Source organism: Urocampus carinirostris, chromosome 1 (genome assembly GCF_059441175.1).
Source record: "Urocampus carinirostris isolate Australia breed hairy pipefish chromosome 1, RoL_Ucar_1.0, whole genome shotgun sequence".
In the NCBI taxonomy this organism is placed as follows: domain Eukaryota; kingdom Metazoa; phylum Chordata; class Actinopteri; order Syngnathiformes; family Syngnathidae; genus Urocampus; species Urocampus carinirostris.
Genome location: NC_142349.1, coordinates 54,252,594 through 54,265,712, shown reverse-complemented (window position 1 = coordinate 54,265,712; position 13,119 = coordinate 54,252,594). Strand labels below are relative to the sequence as shown.

At 38.1% G+C, this 13,119-nt stretch overlaps 1 protein-coding gene across 3 annotated transcripts in view; it reads right to left on the bottom strand.

The window, feature by feature from the left end:
• The window catches only part of kcnq3 (potassium voltage-gated channel, KQT-like subfamily, member 3), a 63,386-nt gene that overhangs the window by 8,696 nt on the left and 41,571 nt on the right, over positions 1-13,119 (bottom strand). For 2 of the 3 annotated variants that reach the window (XM_088345436.1, XM_088345444.1), the window contains exons 3-13: positions 12,501-12,591; positions 12,112-12,238; positions 10,388-10,560; positions 8,308-8,481; positions 8,128-8,238; positions 6,103-6,198; positions 5,941-6,035; positions 5,772-5,828; positions 3,064-3,266; positions 1,634-1,742; positions 1,439-1,570 (exon numbers count right to left, since the gene is read on the bottom strand). In XM_088345436.1, the coding sequence (XP_088201562.1) occupies positions 1,439-1,570; positions 1,634-1,742; positions 3,064-3,266; positions 5,772-5,828; positions 5,941-6,035; positions 6,103-6,198; positions 8,128-8,238; positions 8,308-8,481; positions 10,388-10,560; positions 12,112-12,238; positions 12,501-12,591 (1,368 nt within the window). The remainder of the gene's footprint in view (positions 1-1,438; positions 1,571-1,633; positions 1,743-3,063; positions 3,267-5,771; positions 5,829-5,940; positions 6,036-6,102; positions 6,199-8,127; positions 8,239-8,307; positions 8,482-10,387; positions 10,561-12,111; positions 12,239-12,500; positions 12,592-13,119) is intronic. The other variant, XM_088345450.1, reaches the window with a different exon arrangement.

Below are 13,119 nucleotides of genomic sequence, written 5' to 3'. Positions count from 1 at the left end.
ATAAATTTGTAATATAAATTAAATTAAATAATAACGGAGAAAATATCACTAAATTAGATCTAATTGAAAAATTAACACAAAGAAAATGTATGAATACAATTCATGAAGAAATTATAATAAATAAATGAAATACAATTGATAAAAGAATCATAACTTTCATGTATAAAGTAAAGTTAAAAAATGATCAGAATACATGAAAACAAAACTTAATGAAAAATATATAAATAGTTTAAATAGTAAAACAAAAGAAAGAGCATTTTAAAAACAGATTTGATAATGGAAAATAAAACACAATTTAAAAATATTTGACAAATGTAATATGCAAATAACAATTGAAATCCATTAAGAGAAAATAAATAGAATTTAGAAATAGAAAATAAAGTCGAATGCAATTTTTTAATTGGTTCCAGCAGTGATGTTTTATAACCGTTGCAAATCAAAACACATTTTCCCATTGAAATGAATGGAAACGGGATTCAAATGTTCCGAGGTCATCAAATACAACCATAACCCCTTTAAGTCAACCGTGACTGCCCTGGAGGAACACTATTTTTCAATCAAAGCTCAATATAGCAGGTGGTGAAAAAAAAAAATTATATTATATATATATATATATATATATATATATATATATATATATATATATATATATATATATTTGAAGTTACTGTACAGAAGAAAGCTTTATTAACCAAGAAGAATACAAACAACAACAAATACAACAATAGAATGAAAATGACAAAAGTGAAAAAGTTATTGTCATCTATTTGACACGCTTTTTCACTCATTGTCCTCCTTGACGCATAAAATAGTAAAACAGTTTCCATCAAACATTGCCATTGCCCGTCGGCTTGGCTTTATCGGGATGTGTTTTTGTTATAAAAGCCTGCAGTTTTTCCCAGCAAGGAAACACATCCTTAATTTCAGCAATCAATAACAGCTCCTCTGGAGTGCAGCTGAATTTATTTTTCTCATATCCACATCATTAATCATAAAGCTTTTCCAAACACTCATTTATTGCCGTCCTAAGGCTTGTTAAAACCCGTCTTTCCTCGCCAAATCTGCAACTCTATTCCCGCTTTCATATTTTGTTCCTTTTCAATAGTGAATGAAGCTCTGACTCTCTTCTTATCCCCTCTTTTTGCAGGACCCGTGGCTGGAAATGAAATATCACTGTAAACTGAGGAAGTCTACTGTAAAAAATACGCAACGGCGGAAATGAGCCCTCGTGGCTGCAACAAATGAATTAACGGACTAAACTATTTAGCAATTTAATACAGGACATTTAAGAGTCTTAACAAGCTGATGAACCATAGAAAATTTTATACTAGAAAAATGATCGTCACAAGGGAGCCTTTAGTTTGTTAGAATGGTCGATCTTAAGTAGTAAATTCCTTCATCAAGCAACCATGATCTCTTGATGACATGATGGTCTGACCTGGTCTGAAGGTACTTGATCCTGCAGAGCATGTCCAAATGTCCGGCCGAGTACTGCTCGATGACGTCTTTCACATCGTAAGGCCTCAGCGTTTCCTTGAAGCGCTTCTTGTTGAGCAGGAAGGTCATGATCCTGATAAACGAGGAGGTCTCAACCTTTGGTCGTTAGCGCCGTTAGCACCGTTAGCAAACAAACCTGACGGCCCGGATGGCCAACTTGAGAGTGGGGATCATCTCCTCCAGCAGGATGTCAGATGGGAAGCCGCGTTCTTCCGGGACCGTTTCAGCGGCCAGTGATGCCGCATCTGCCGGAAAAAAAAAAGAATCTCCCATTGCTGTTCACATTTATTTTTGTTTGCCTTCAGAACTGAGTCACTTCGACTTGACGACAGCTGCCGTTACTTTGGTTCTTGTTAGGGAGGCACAAAATTCTTCGCAGAAAGCTCATTTTCGGTTTTCGGCTGGAACACAAAATAAAACCGAAAAAAAAGACCTTCGGATGAACTATGTGAGATGACATTATATCCAAGGTGAAGCGTGCCCTACAAGGATTTCACTACGAGGCGGGTCTGCGCACAAAATTATTTTTCATTTTGCACACAAAAAGGAAAGAGATGGAGGTCAAAACAGGAGCTTTGCCAAGTTTTTACCGACAAAAGTTTGTGTGTCCCTTTGCTTACACTACCTTAAAAAAAATTAATTCCGTGATTGTACTTTGTTTGTCCCTGAAATTTTTATTAGCAGCTAGATGGACTTTGGCTACTTTTTACATGTTAACATTAGATTCATATTCAGATATACCTTATTGTCAATCTGGTACGCATGAATGCAGAACAAAATGCTTATACATTCGACCAACACAGTTTTTGCAAAATACAAAAAAACTAGAGTGCCAAAGCCACCATACTGTCGAGAATAGTGCCTGATTGCAACACAGACGTGTTTTTGTGCGGTTTTCATTGGTGGTTGTCGCGATGATGGACAAAATTAGATTCACTTGTCATCGTTCCTCAAGGCTTAAAGAAAACTCCAGTGACCTGACAATGACTCTGATACACAAAAAGAACAGATGCATTTTTGATGGGTAAAGTCCACTACTATTCATTCCATTCATGTATAAATTGAGGATTTGATTGGTGGATATTGACATAGTCAATATTGAACAGTCAAACCATCCGTTTTGCTCCTTTTATGTATTATAGGAATAATGTTGGCAAAATATTGACTAATTTCTCCCAGTAGAAGGGTGTCATAATTGTGTTCAGACATCACCGCGGTGTTTTGTATTTATAGGTCATGCATCGTGGAAAAGGGCAGCTCCCCTATTTCCTCTGCAAAGAAAATAGTGATTAATCATACAATTTAATTGAATCTTGCTGAACCACCATTTTATGTGTCTACTGTTGCTGGGCAAAATGTTTTTTCTGCCATGAAAAAAAGAATAAGCCTGCAGTGTTTAAAATGTAACAAAAGTAGTTGGATTGTAGTCTGGAATTTACGATATTCATTCATTTTTAATTTTATTTTTTTCAGTTTCTGCTTCCTGCCAAGCCTTCCACATTTTGGGTTTCAGTTTTAGTGCATTCCTATTCATTGTTCAAAAAAGGTGTTTGTTCAGCCGTGTACCTTCAGAACTCTGTCGCAGCGTGGCCGCTCTCATGCGGAAGGCGGTACGGAAGCGTTCGCGGTTGCTGAAGCCGGCCGGCTTGGCTTCCCTGGAGGGGCTTTCCTCCAGCTCCTCGACGGTGGCCGCCATCTTCCTGTTGGTTGCAACAATGGCTGGCCTCGCGTTGGGAAGGCGCACACGCTCCAGGAGCGTCATCTTCTGGCTGCAGGACCGCACAGTTACTGGTTAGAAACATGGCTACTGGCCACGCAGCTCAAATTAAAACCAATGAATAGACCCCTTTCCGGCCTACATCATCACCGGATCAGCACAGGATGCGTGCACATGTTGACCCGAAACAGTGGGAGTATCAGTAGCAGTTTGAATGGAGCGAGTAAAAACTTGTATGTTGAGTTGCGTTTTTAGAGTTGCAATTAACAAAAACAACATGTCGAGCTGTTTTGTGTTCGGGGGCACAAATCACAGTTTTAAGGAACACATTTTTTTTTTGCAATTCCAAGACGAAACAGTCCAGTGGCTGCAAGCCATTAAAAGAACTGACTGGACATCATGCGGTAAGTCTACTTTTACAGTGGCCGTTTCATATCTGGTAAGTTAGTGTGGCAATCTGGTTTGGATTCACTTGAATTCAGAATGCCTTAGTAATTGTAAGTAAAATAAATGCTGGGGGTAAGTGTTTGCTTCCAACGCGTACTCTAGACTGTAAGTTTGCTACAACTGGTGATAGATAATAAATAAATACTATAATGATAAATACAACATACAAATACAATTGTAATACCATTATTCACATTATTATTTATCTATGTTTTAGACAATATATATTTAATAATAATACAGTATTATATTTTTAATAATGATACTTTGGATTGTCATTATCATAATTATTATTATTATTATTGTTAATTTCCCTACGGGATGAATAAAGTATCTGTCTATCTATCTATCTATCTATCTATCTATCTATCTATCTATCTATCTATCTATCTATCTATCTATCTATCTATCTATCTATCTATCTATCTATCTATCTATCTATCTATCTATTATTGTTATTGATCCCACCAGCACTAACAATGTATTTAAGATCGGTGAAATCATGGGTGTAACCAGATCGCATTTAAAGCATTTTTAAAACTCTCCTTTCCTAAATTAAGGACAGGATAGGCTTGAAAATGACAGAAAATGCTTGAAAAAAAACAAAACAAAAAATGTGAACAACCCAGCTTCGGAAATACTCCAGTGCCTTGAAACGGTTGAATCCATTTTATTCCTAACACCTCATCGTAGAATTTCTGCAGTATTTCTAACGTAACATTTTTGTAATATATCTGTAGTATTACTGTACTAGTATTTTTACAGTTGTATGTTTATGGTATTTCCCTCGTAGATTCTTTGTAGTAAGTCTGTATTATTTTGTAGTTTTACTTTAGTTGTATTTTAATGGCATTTTCGAAGAAATTCTTTATGATTTTTATAGTTTTACTGTACTTTTTGAAAGTATTTTATAGTATTTATACACTAGTATTGTTGTAGTATTTCCATAGTACAACTCTTGTAGTATATCTGATTTTTGTAATATTACTCTAGTTGTATTTTTGTAGTATTTCTTATGAAATATTTCTTTAGGGGTATTTCTGTTATATTTCTGTCACAATAACTATGAAGCTGAATTTTTATATCATAGTGTTACTGTAGTGGTATTATTGTAGTATTTCTGTAGAAATACTTTGAATTATTTCCATGCAAGGAGTATCTTTGCAGTATTTCTTGAGTATTTTTTAATATTACTGTAGTAATATATATATATATATATATATATATATATATATATATATATATATATATATGTGTGTGTGTGTTAAGTCCCTGGTTTTGTAGTATTTTTTTTTTTAGAATTTTTGTTCAAGACACACAAAAGGACAATAACATCTTTAAAGAGCTACTATATTTACAAATATATATGTTTTCATTACATTTTGACCATTTTGTTTGGCGGGTCAGATGAAGAAGCCTGGTGGGCCGCATGTGGCCCGTGGACCGTAGTCTGCCCACCCCTTATCTGAACCTAAAATGGCCCTTGGGTACAACCAAAAGAAGTCCATTCTTCTTAAGTTTACATCATGTGTGATCTACGCACCTCCTAATATGACCTGGCCATCTGCACCTCTATTCTTTCCCATTTAACTCGCTGGCGTAGAAAAGGGATTTTAGTTGTTACCTATCTGATATGAAACAGAGTTGTATTTATGTAAAAAAGTCACACACTAAAGCTCCACAATGTAGCTTGCACAATTTGTGTGTAGCGCCAACCAAAAGAATGTATTTTTAGTTGTTGTTGACTTTGATCACTTAAATAAAGTGACCCAAATAACCATTAACAAAAGGCATTGGCATCTAGTGTTCAATTAAAACATTGAAAAATAATTGCACTGCAATGAAATCATTTTTATTCTTACTTTGAGTATCATTTGTCTTTAATTTTTGGCTGTTGTCAGCCTGGACTGAGCACTTCTTTAGCTTTAGCGGTTAGTTTAGGGGTCGCTATCTGCACCGACCACATCATTAGGAACTAGCATTAACAGCTTCTTTTATCTTTAACAACTGATCAGTCTTCCCCTCTGGTGGTAGTCAAAATTTTGATTTGGCCCTCCGTCCTGTTGTCTTTGAAACCCCTGGTTTAAACATAAAATAGTACTTGTCCTACCTGGCCATGACGTCCAGGTGCTCCTTCCTGCACGGATACCATGAAAACAAAGACAAACTTGTAAAAAAAAAAAAGACAAACGGGCGAACAATCCACAAAAATAAAAACGGAAAAATAAATGATCAAGTGTGTGTCGGTGGGAGTCCATGTGTGCGTGCACGCAACACACCTGAAGCACGGCAGTGAGATGATGGTCTCGTAGAACCTCCACGTTGCGATGAGGTCTTCCCTGATTGGATTGGTGGAATAATAGCGCCAAGCTGACTGCAACAGATGACAAGCGCATGTCAACGGGGCTACCATGGGTAGCCGGGGTTTTCTCTGCACTCACCTGTATGAGCCCGGCAGCCGGATGGCGTCGTTTCTCAAAGTGCTTCTGTCTGTGCTGTTCTTGGACCTTCAGGGCAAGGCCAGAACCCAGGATGCCCTGTTGTGACATTAACGGTATGACATCATGACCATTGATAACAACTGTGACTGTAAATGACCTAATTTGGAAGTTATCATAATTATTATTTGTATTTTCTTAAACACTACTTAAAAAAACCTTTTGGTTATATTTTTAAGATTACCTGTGTTTATTTTCCTACATATTCAGATTATGTGCGTCACTCTTATTGTGAAGGTTCAAAACTTGTGTTGACATCCAACACTCGAACCGCGGAGACACTTTCAGTCAAGACTTGACCATCTTTCGGTGGAGATGCTACAGTGACATCATCAGTGTAGGTTGATGATCAAGAGGTAAGGTTTTTAGGCCAAGCCAGAGTTGATGATAAGATCTATGAAGTAAGATCTTGAGGCCAAGCCAAAGTCTGAGCCCAGCCCAAATTTCAGCCTGGGTCTGGCTTAAAATATCAATCACTACATTCGGGTCGGCCTGGGCTACCCACTCTCACTCACACTCTTTGTTTTCTGCCAAAACTAGTATGGGATTAATTGATACCAAATAATTGCAGGCCATGAAATTTTAATGAAGAAATGTGTTGGAACTTGTACATAAATATCTGGATGAGTTCGTAATGGCCCGTCATTGTCAGAGCTAGTAGCCTGAGATGTGCAAGAAACTGTTATCATAAATCACCTCTCCTCCTTCCGAGTCCTCACAAATAAATTCTGAGATTTCAGGTTTGCTCCGGGCTCGGTCCTGTAAATCAAGTTAATTGGTCGGGCTCGGGCAGAGTCGGGTTTTAATACCCGCTAGCCTGGGTTGGGCTGGATTCTTTTAGGCCCGATCTTACCTCTGGGGTGATGCCCCTGCTACAAAAACAAACACGCCAGAAAACCCATTTGATTACAATTTCGATCCTGTTGTGATGTTTAATTAGTGAGTGTTCATTTGTATAAAATCTAGTAGTACGTTTATCAATCAATTTGCGTTTTTTGATCAAAATAGTACCGTATCTTCGACACTTCAAGGTGCAACAGATTATAAGGCTCACATCCAAAAATTGGTCTTTCGTCACATATTTTTTATATGTATAAGGTGCATTGGACTATAAGGCAGATGGGATATTGGAGTATTTATTAGTGCAATGATTTAGTAGTTAAATATCGTCACTGCCCAAAATTGTAAAACCTCGAATGCAACGAGAATCTAACCCAAGTTGAGGTGGTAAGGGAGCTGAAACCTACCCATTAGACCACTATTGATATAATAACATACAAAAAGGCTTTACATCATACCTCATTATCTCACCATTTTCCCTTAGGGTGCCAGAGACGAATGTTAGAGAAACGCGAAAACAGAAAGTCATACTGAAAGATGAAATAAATGCAAAAAATCACATAGAGGGAAACAACTATTTGGTAAATCTGATGATAAATCGGACTTTGTGTTTACATCTTTAAGGACAGAATGTGTTTTCTCCATTCTCTAACATTTGTTTCTAACACCACGAGTAAAATAGTATGATAATGACATAAAACCTAAAGCTTTTTCATATGTCATCTGTAAAATATGTTGTCTAGTTATTAAGTGTCAGCACTCTCACCGCCGTTTAATTCTTGTAGCATATAATTTTACGATTTTGCTCAACAATGTTATTCGATTAACCAATCATGCACAAATACGCACTTGTGCAAGTACTGTATGCATTTCCAATCTTATCCACTGTATTTTGCAGTCTGGAAAATACAATAATTTATCATCAAATCAATGAACTACAAATTAATAATAATTGATAAATATGTAGCTACTCCAAATTGATGAGACTGATCGTTATATTATAGAGCAGACCTTGGGCATTCTCCTTCAGTAATCTGAGGTAACTGCAATCTGCACCCAGATATTCTAAAACAATTTTCTTTTAAACCCAAGATAAAAACAATACATCAGAGACAGACAGCCACGTACTGCCGGTAATGCGAAGAAGGAGACGCCGATCAGGGCGAAGGTCCCGGCTAGAAGCCTCCCTGCCCACGTCTTGGGCGTTTTGTCACCGTATCCGATGGTAGTCAGCGTTATCTGGGGGTAGCTCGGCATGAGATGTGCACACCCGTTGCTAGTCGTGGTGTCACATTGTTCAGCACCTACCAGCCCCCACCACAACGCGTCGGCATACGTGTCGAAGTCCTGAGTTTTAGGTTGAGCCGTTGGGTCGTCCTGGTCCGACGCGTCCACCGACACGTCGTCCTTCTCGACGAGGTAGACCAGGAAGGATGCTAGGATCAGCGACAGGAAACCGATGTACCATGCCGTAATCAGCTCCTGCCAAATGAAACGTGATTGTGGGAAAGAAAAGTGAGAGCAGAATTAGTGAGCTAAAAGGATTTTTGTGAGAGCTTTTGAGATGTAAAATATACAGCGATATACAATATAGAGCTGAACGATTTTGGAAAAATCCTAACTGTGATTTTTCAGACCAGTATTAAAATTTCAATGCCGTTTTAGATTTCTAAAGAAAAGGGCATTTTCTGTGCTGGTGTTGCTTTTTTGTGAGGACAAAACTTAATCACATTGACATACTATAACCTTAGGGAAAGGCAACCTCATCTTGGGAGCTTTGTTAATGTTGCTGTTCCCTCATACGAGGCTGTGTGTTGCATCCAGTGCTGCTTGCAAATTTGCCTCGCCTCTGGCTGGTGCCGTTAAAATTTGCCTCTGATTGTCCGCCGCCGTTAAAACCTAAACTGTGAAAATCTTGGTTGGCCAAACACTCCATCACTCAAATAACAAAGGGAGAGAAAAAAACAAATCCTTAAAAAAACGCAGTGTCTCGCGATTGCACAATCGCACTACGTCCCACCGTAATATCAATTAGATTTCGGTTAAACATGCAGCCCTACAATATGCAATAAAATGTTCACGTTATGTTATGGAATGCAGTGTTTTCTTTGCGACTCCTGACGGAATTTTCCCCACTATACCACATCGACAAAAAATTGTTTTGCGTGCCCTCAAAAGTATAAAATTCCAACCGTTTTGTGCGTATGACGAGTTACGGCTCTAAGATTCCTTTCTGCGATGACATATAAAATGGCTCCAACGATTTGCGTCAAGGCCTGATAAAAATGCTATATGCTATTAGCCAAAATCTCTCTCACAATAAGATTTTTTCTCAGACCCTCTTTAGTGCAACAAAATGTTTTGCATGCCCCTAAACTTACGATATTCAAACTTTGTGGTGGCTGTATATATGACTAAGAGTGAAATTTCTCACACAATCCTAAAAGGCCTATCTGCTATTGGTCAACCCCGTATAGGTTGCTGGTGTGCTATTGGTTTGCATTACAGCTTTATAATGCAGATATGTGATTGGCTGTACAACCTCCCACAATGCCTTTTCCTCTCTTTATTCAGTTCAGAATCCTGCAGAGAAAACTTGAATTTGTTTAACTATGGTGTCAAAGACTTCCAGTGATAATAAAGGGAGAAGCACAAAGATGATAATAATGCAAACAAGTCAAGTCTCATCAATTTGTGGAGACTTTATAAACACAGTCTCAAAACTTGACATAATAACGAAATACGAAGAAAGTGTTAGGGTCTGGTATGTGACCTTACTCTTTCTTGTTTCTGGTTTGGACGTTGTCAGATTACATTTTGTTCGGACAGGTAATTTTGTGACCAGTTGTGTGTTTGTTACTTTATTCTTCATATTTCCATTTCCTATTTGGTCTTTGTGTCTGGTTTGGATATTCTCAGGTTTGATTTTGTTTGGACATGTCATTTGTTTTGTGACACCTTGTTTGTTTGTTACTTTGTTCCTGTTTTTATTAAATACCCTGCTTATTTGGAAACATCAGCCTCCGTCCCCGCTTCCCCTTCACTTGGGTTCACCCCTGCATACGTTTTAGAAGGCACATACATCGTTACCATCGCTGAGGAAAGTGGCCGTAACAAAAATCTTTTTGTAAAATAACATTTGTGTCTAATTTGTGGATTTCAACCTATTACGGCTGCTTTTCAGATCACAACCCCTCTGCAAAAAACACCTTTCTTGATGCTAAAGAACACAGTAGGTAGTGTAAAATAAAAGTTAGGCTTGAATGTGAAGAAAAAAACAAAAGGTTACTTTGGTGATTGGGGTGGGAGCAATCAAATAATGTGTGAGATTATGTGAGTAGGGAAAAAGAGGCAAGGAAGGTGCTCGATGCGGGTGTTTTTGTCCTACCTTGCTGTGCGCGTAGATGGCGGAACCAAGGAGTTTCCATGTTCCCCCTCTCCGGTCCATGCGCAACATGCGCAGGATCTGCAGAAACCGAAGACTGCGCAGGGACGTGGCCAGCACGTTGCCTTGGTTACGCACCGCCACCACTGGCACCGACGCCATCAGGACAAAGATGTCTGCCGGCCCGCAAAAAGACATCCATGTTATGTCAACCAACAATCAGTCAATCAACAGTGGCCATTTCATAGAACTTCATTATTTGTGTACCTTATCAAATACAAATCCTTTACATTTATATTATTAGTATTTTTATTAAGGATAACCAATTATTATTGGGCAGATTGTCATCAAACCGATAACAACCAAATAAAAAAGATAATTAGTCCTGTCCAGCAATGCTACAACATTCAATCAGTCACCACTAAATGTTCCCCATTAAAACATATTTTGATTTTCTATAGAAGTACTAGCACCACTTGGTCTTGTCTTCTCTTTGCCTCTTCGTAATGTTTGGGAGAGCTTGCTCATAACCAGTCATGTTGTCCACAGGGCCATCACCACCCTAAAAAAAAACTGAAAAATCTTGCTAGTTGGCCAGTCTTCAAGCACTACCTTGTAAATATGTTTGCCTTCTTATCCTGACATTCTTTTATCTTATCTTGTTCATCCCGGAGTGCTATGCCTAATCTCGTTGCAAGCAATGTTCACTACATTGTTATTAATGACAATAGTTTGAGTTTGGCGTCCTCTTCCCTGCGTTTTTATGGTTTCCATTTGTTAGTGTATGACGGATGATTCATCATTTACTCCACATTTGCTTGAAAGGTAAGGTATTTTGAAAAACTACGCAATAGAAAATAGCAAATGTACAGCACCAAGCTGTTAGCTTTCAAGGTTACATTTGCAGTTGTCTACAGTTAAGCAGTAGAAAAACAAGCATTTAGAGAAGCTAAATAATAAGGCTTTCCCAGATAGGTAGTTCATTGCAGTAAACAGTTGTATAATGTTTCAAAGTGACATATTTTAACATAATGAAGACACATACTCTCAAAAACACTTTCTGCAATATCTATGAGTCAGTGTTATGGTGCTCGTAACAATATCTCATCATCATCATAGATATTAGTGATGAAATAAGCATTGATCAATTACATCTCGCTTTAGTTGTACATTGTTTTTGTGAACTAGACTATTATGTAAATCCCGGTTGGCGTGTGTGTGTTTGTATGTGCTTCAGAGCCTTCCGAAACAACTGAACCAATTTTGTGAAAATTTACACAGTAGTACTTTAGGCCTCTGGGAGTGTGTTTAGCAAGTTTTTGTTTCAATTACAAGTAGCTCTAGAGCTGCTTGCGGTTATATTGCTCTTTGGCAATTCCCCAGTGGCACCCTGGGGTTTTTCAACAAACCACGGCCGAACCACCTTGCCCAAGTTGAATGCCAGGCGTCGGCAAGCTCGGAAACACCAAGTCATTATGCTTTATATAAATTAAACAAAACAGATAATCATAATTGGATTTAAACTTTTTTATCCATTAAACATAGCAGGATATAACCATTTACTGCAATCAATGGTGAAAAATACATTTACAGACCACCCGAAATAAGAACATGAGATGTTCCAGTACTTTTTTTCAAACATGAGTTTGAATTCAATTAAAACCAAATACAGAATTTAAACCAACTTTAAATGTTCAATGTTCTAGGGAAACAGCGGGTGTCCTTACCCAGCATGCAAAGTGGCTTGCGGGCAAACTTGAGCCTGCCTCTCCATCCTTTGTAGCGGCAGCAGCATCCTGCAGCCCAAATTCGGAGAGCGAACTCCGCCCCGAAGATGAAAATGGCGAACGTTTCCTAGAAAGGGCACAAAACTAATGACATTCTGTACTTAAGTAAAAGCACTATTACTTGCATGAAAAAAACGACTTGACTCAGCAAACAAGATTACTCAAGTCAAAGTTAAAAGAAAAGGTATTTTAAGTGAATCTTTCCACCCCTTGCAGGAAAATGAAACCTCATGAAGTATTTGCAATATTAATATATAACTAATAATTCATAATAAGTGTCGGTTTGCATTAAGACAAAATGAGCCGGTGTCAGTAAAGTGTAAACTCACCAGAACTACCAGCCAATGAGCGGAAGTCTTCTCGTGCTCCCTGAAGGTTGTCAACACGGCCAGAATCAAACATCCCAACACGATCAGAAATCTGCACAAAAAAACACACGCTTAAGGTTGCGTACAGACGTAATCAAACATTTGGGCTATAGAGGGCGCCACGGTATCACTTCTAGGTCTCAACTGATGGCGCTTGGGCAGTTTTAGGTATTTTTTCCTGACTCAGCAGAATTCATCTGACATGTGTGGGGAGAAAAACACGACCACATTATAAGTGCCTGTGTGTATTATATAGCAACCATGTGTATAAATGTTCAAAGAAAAACACAATTGATTACAATAATAAGCAAAAGCACATTTACTTTCTCATGAACAGGCCCCATGTGTAATATTTGACCACGAGAATGCACTGTGTTGTATTGTACGAGCTAAAGGGCCAGTACACGGCAAAACATGGCAGCAATATGCCGGAAAAACATGGCACCGACATAAGTGGGGATTCATCAATGTAAAAGAAATGCAAATTTTTCGACCTATGCTTTTTTATGCTAATTAACATTGGTATGATAGTTCATAAATGGTCTGCATTTTCAAGTCAATGAAGAACTCCCAAAGCGCT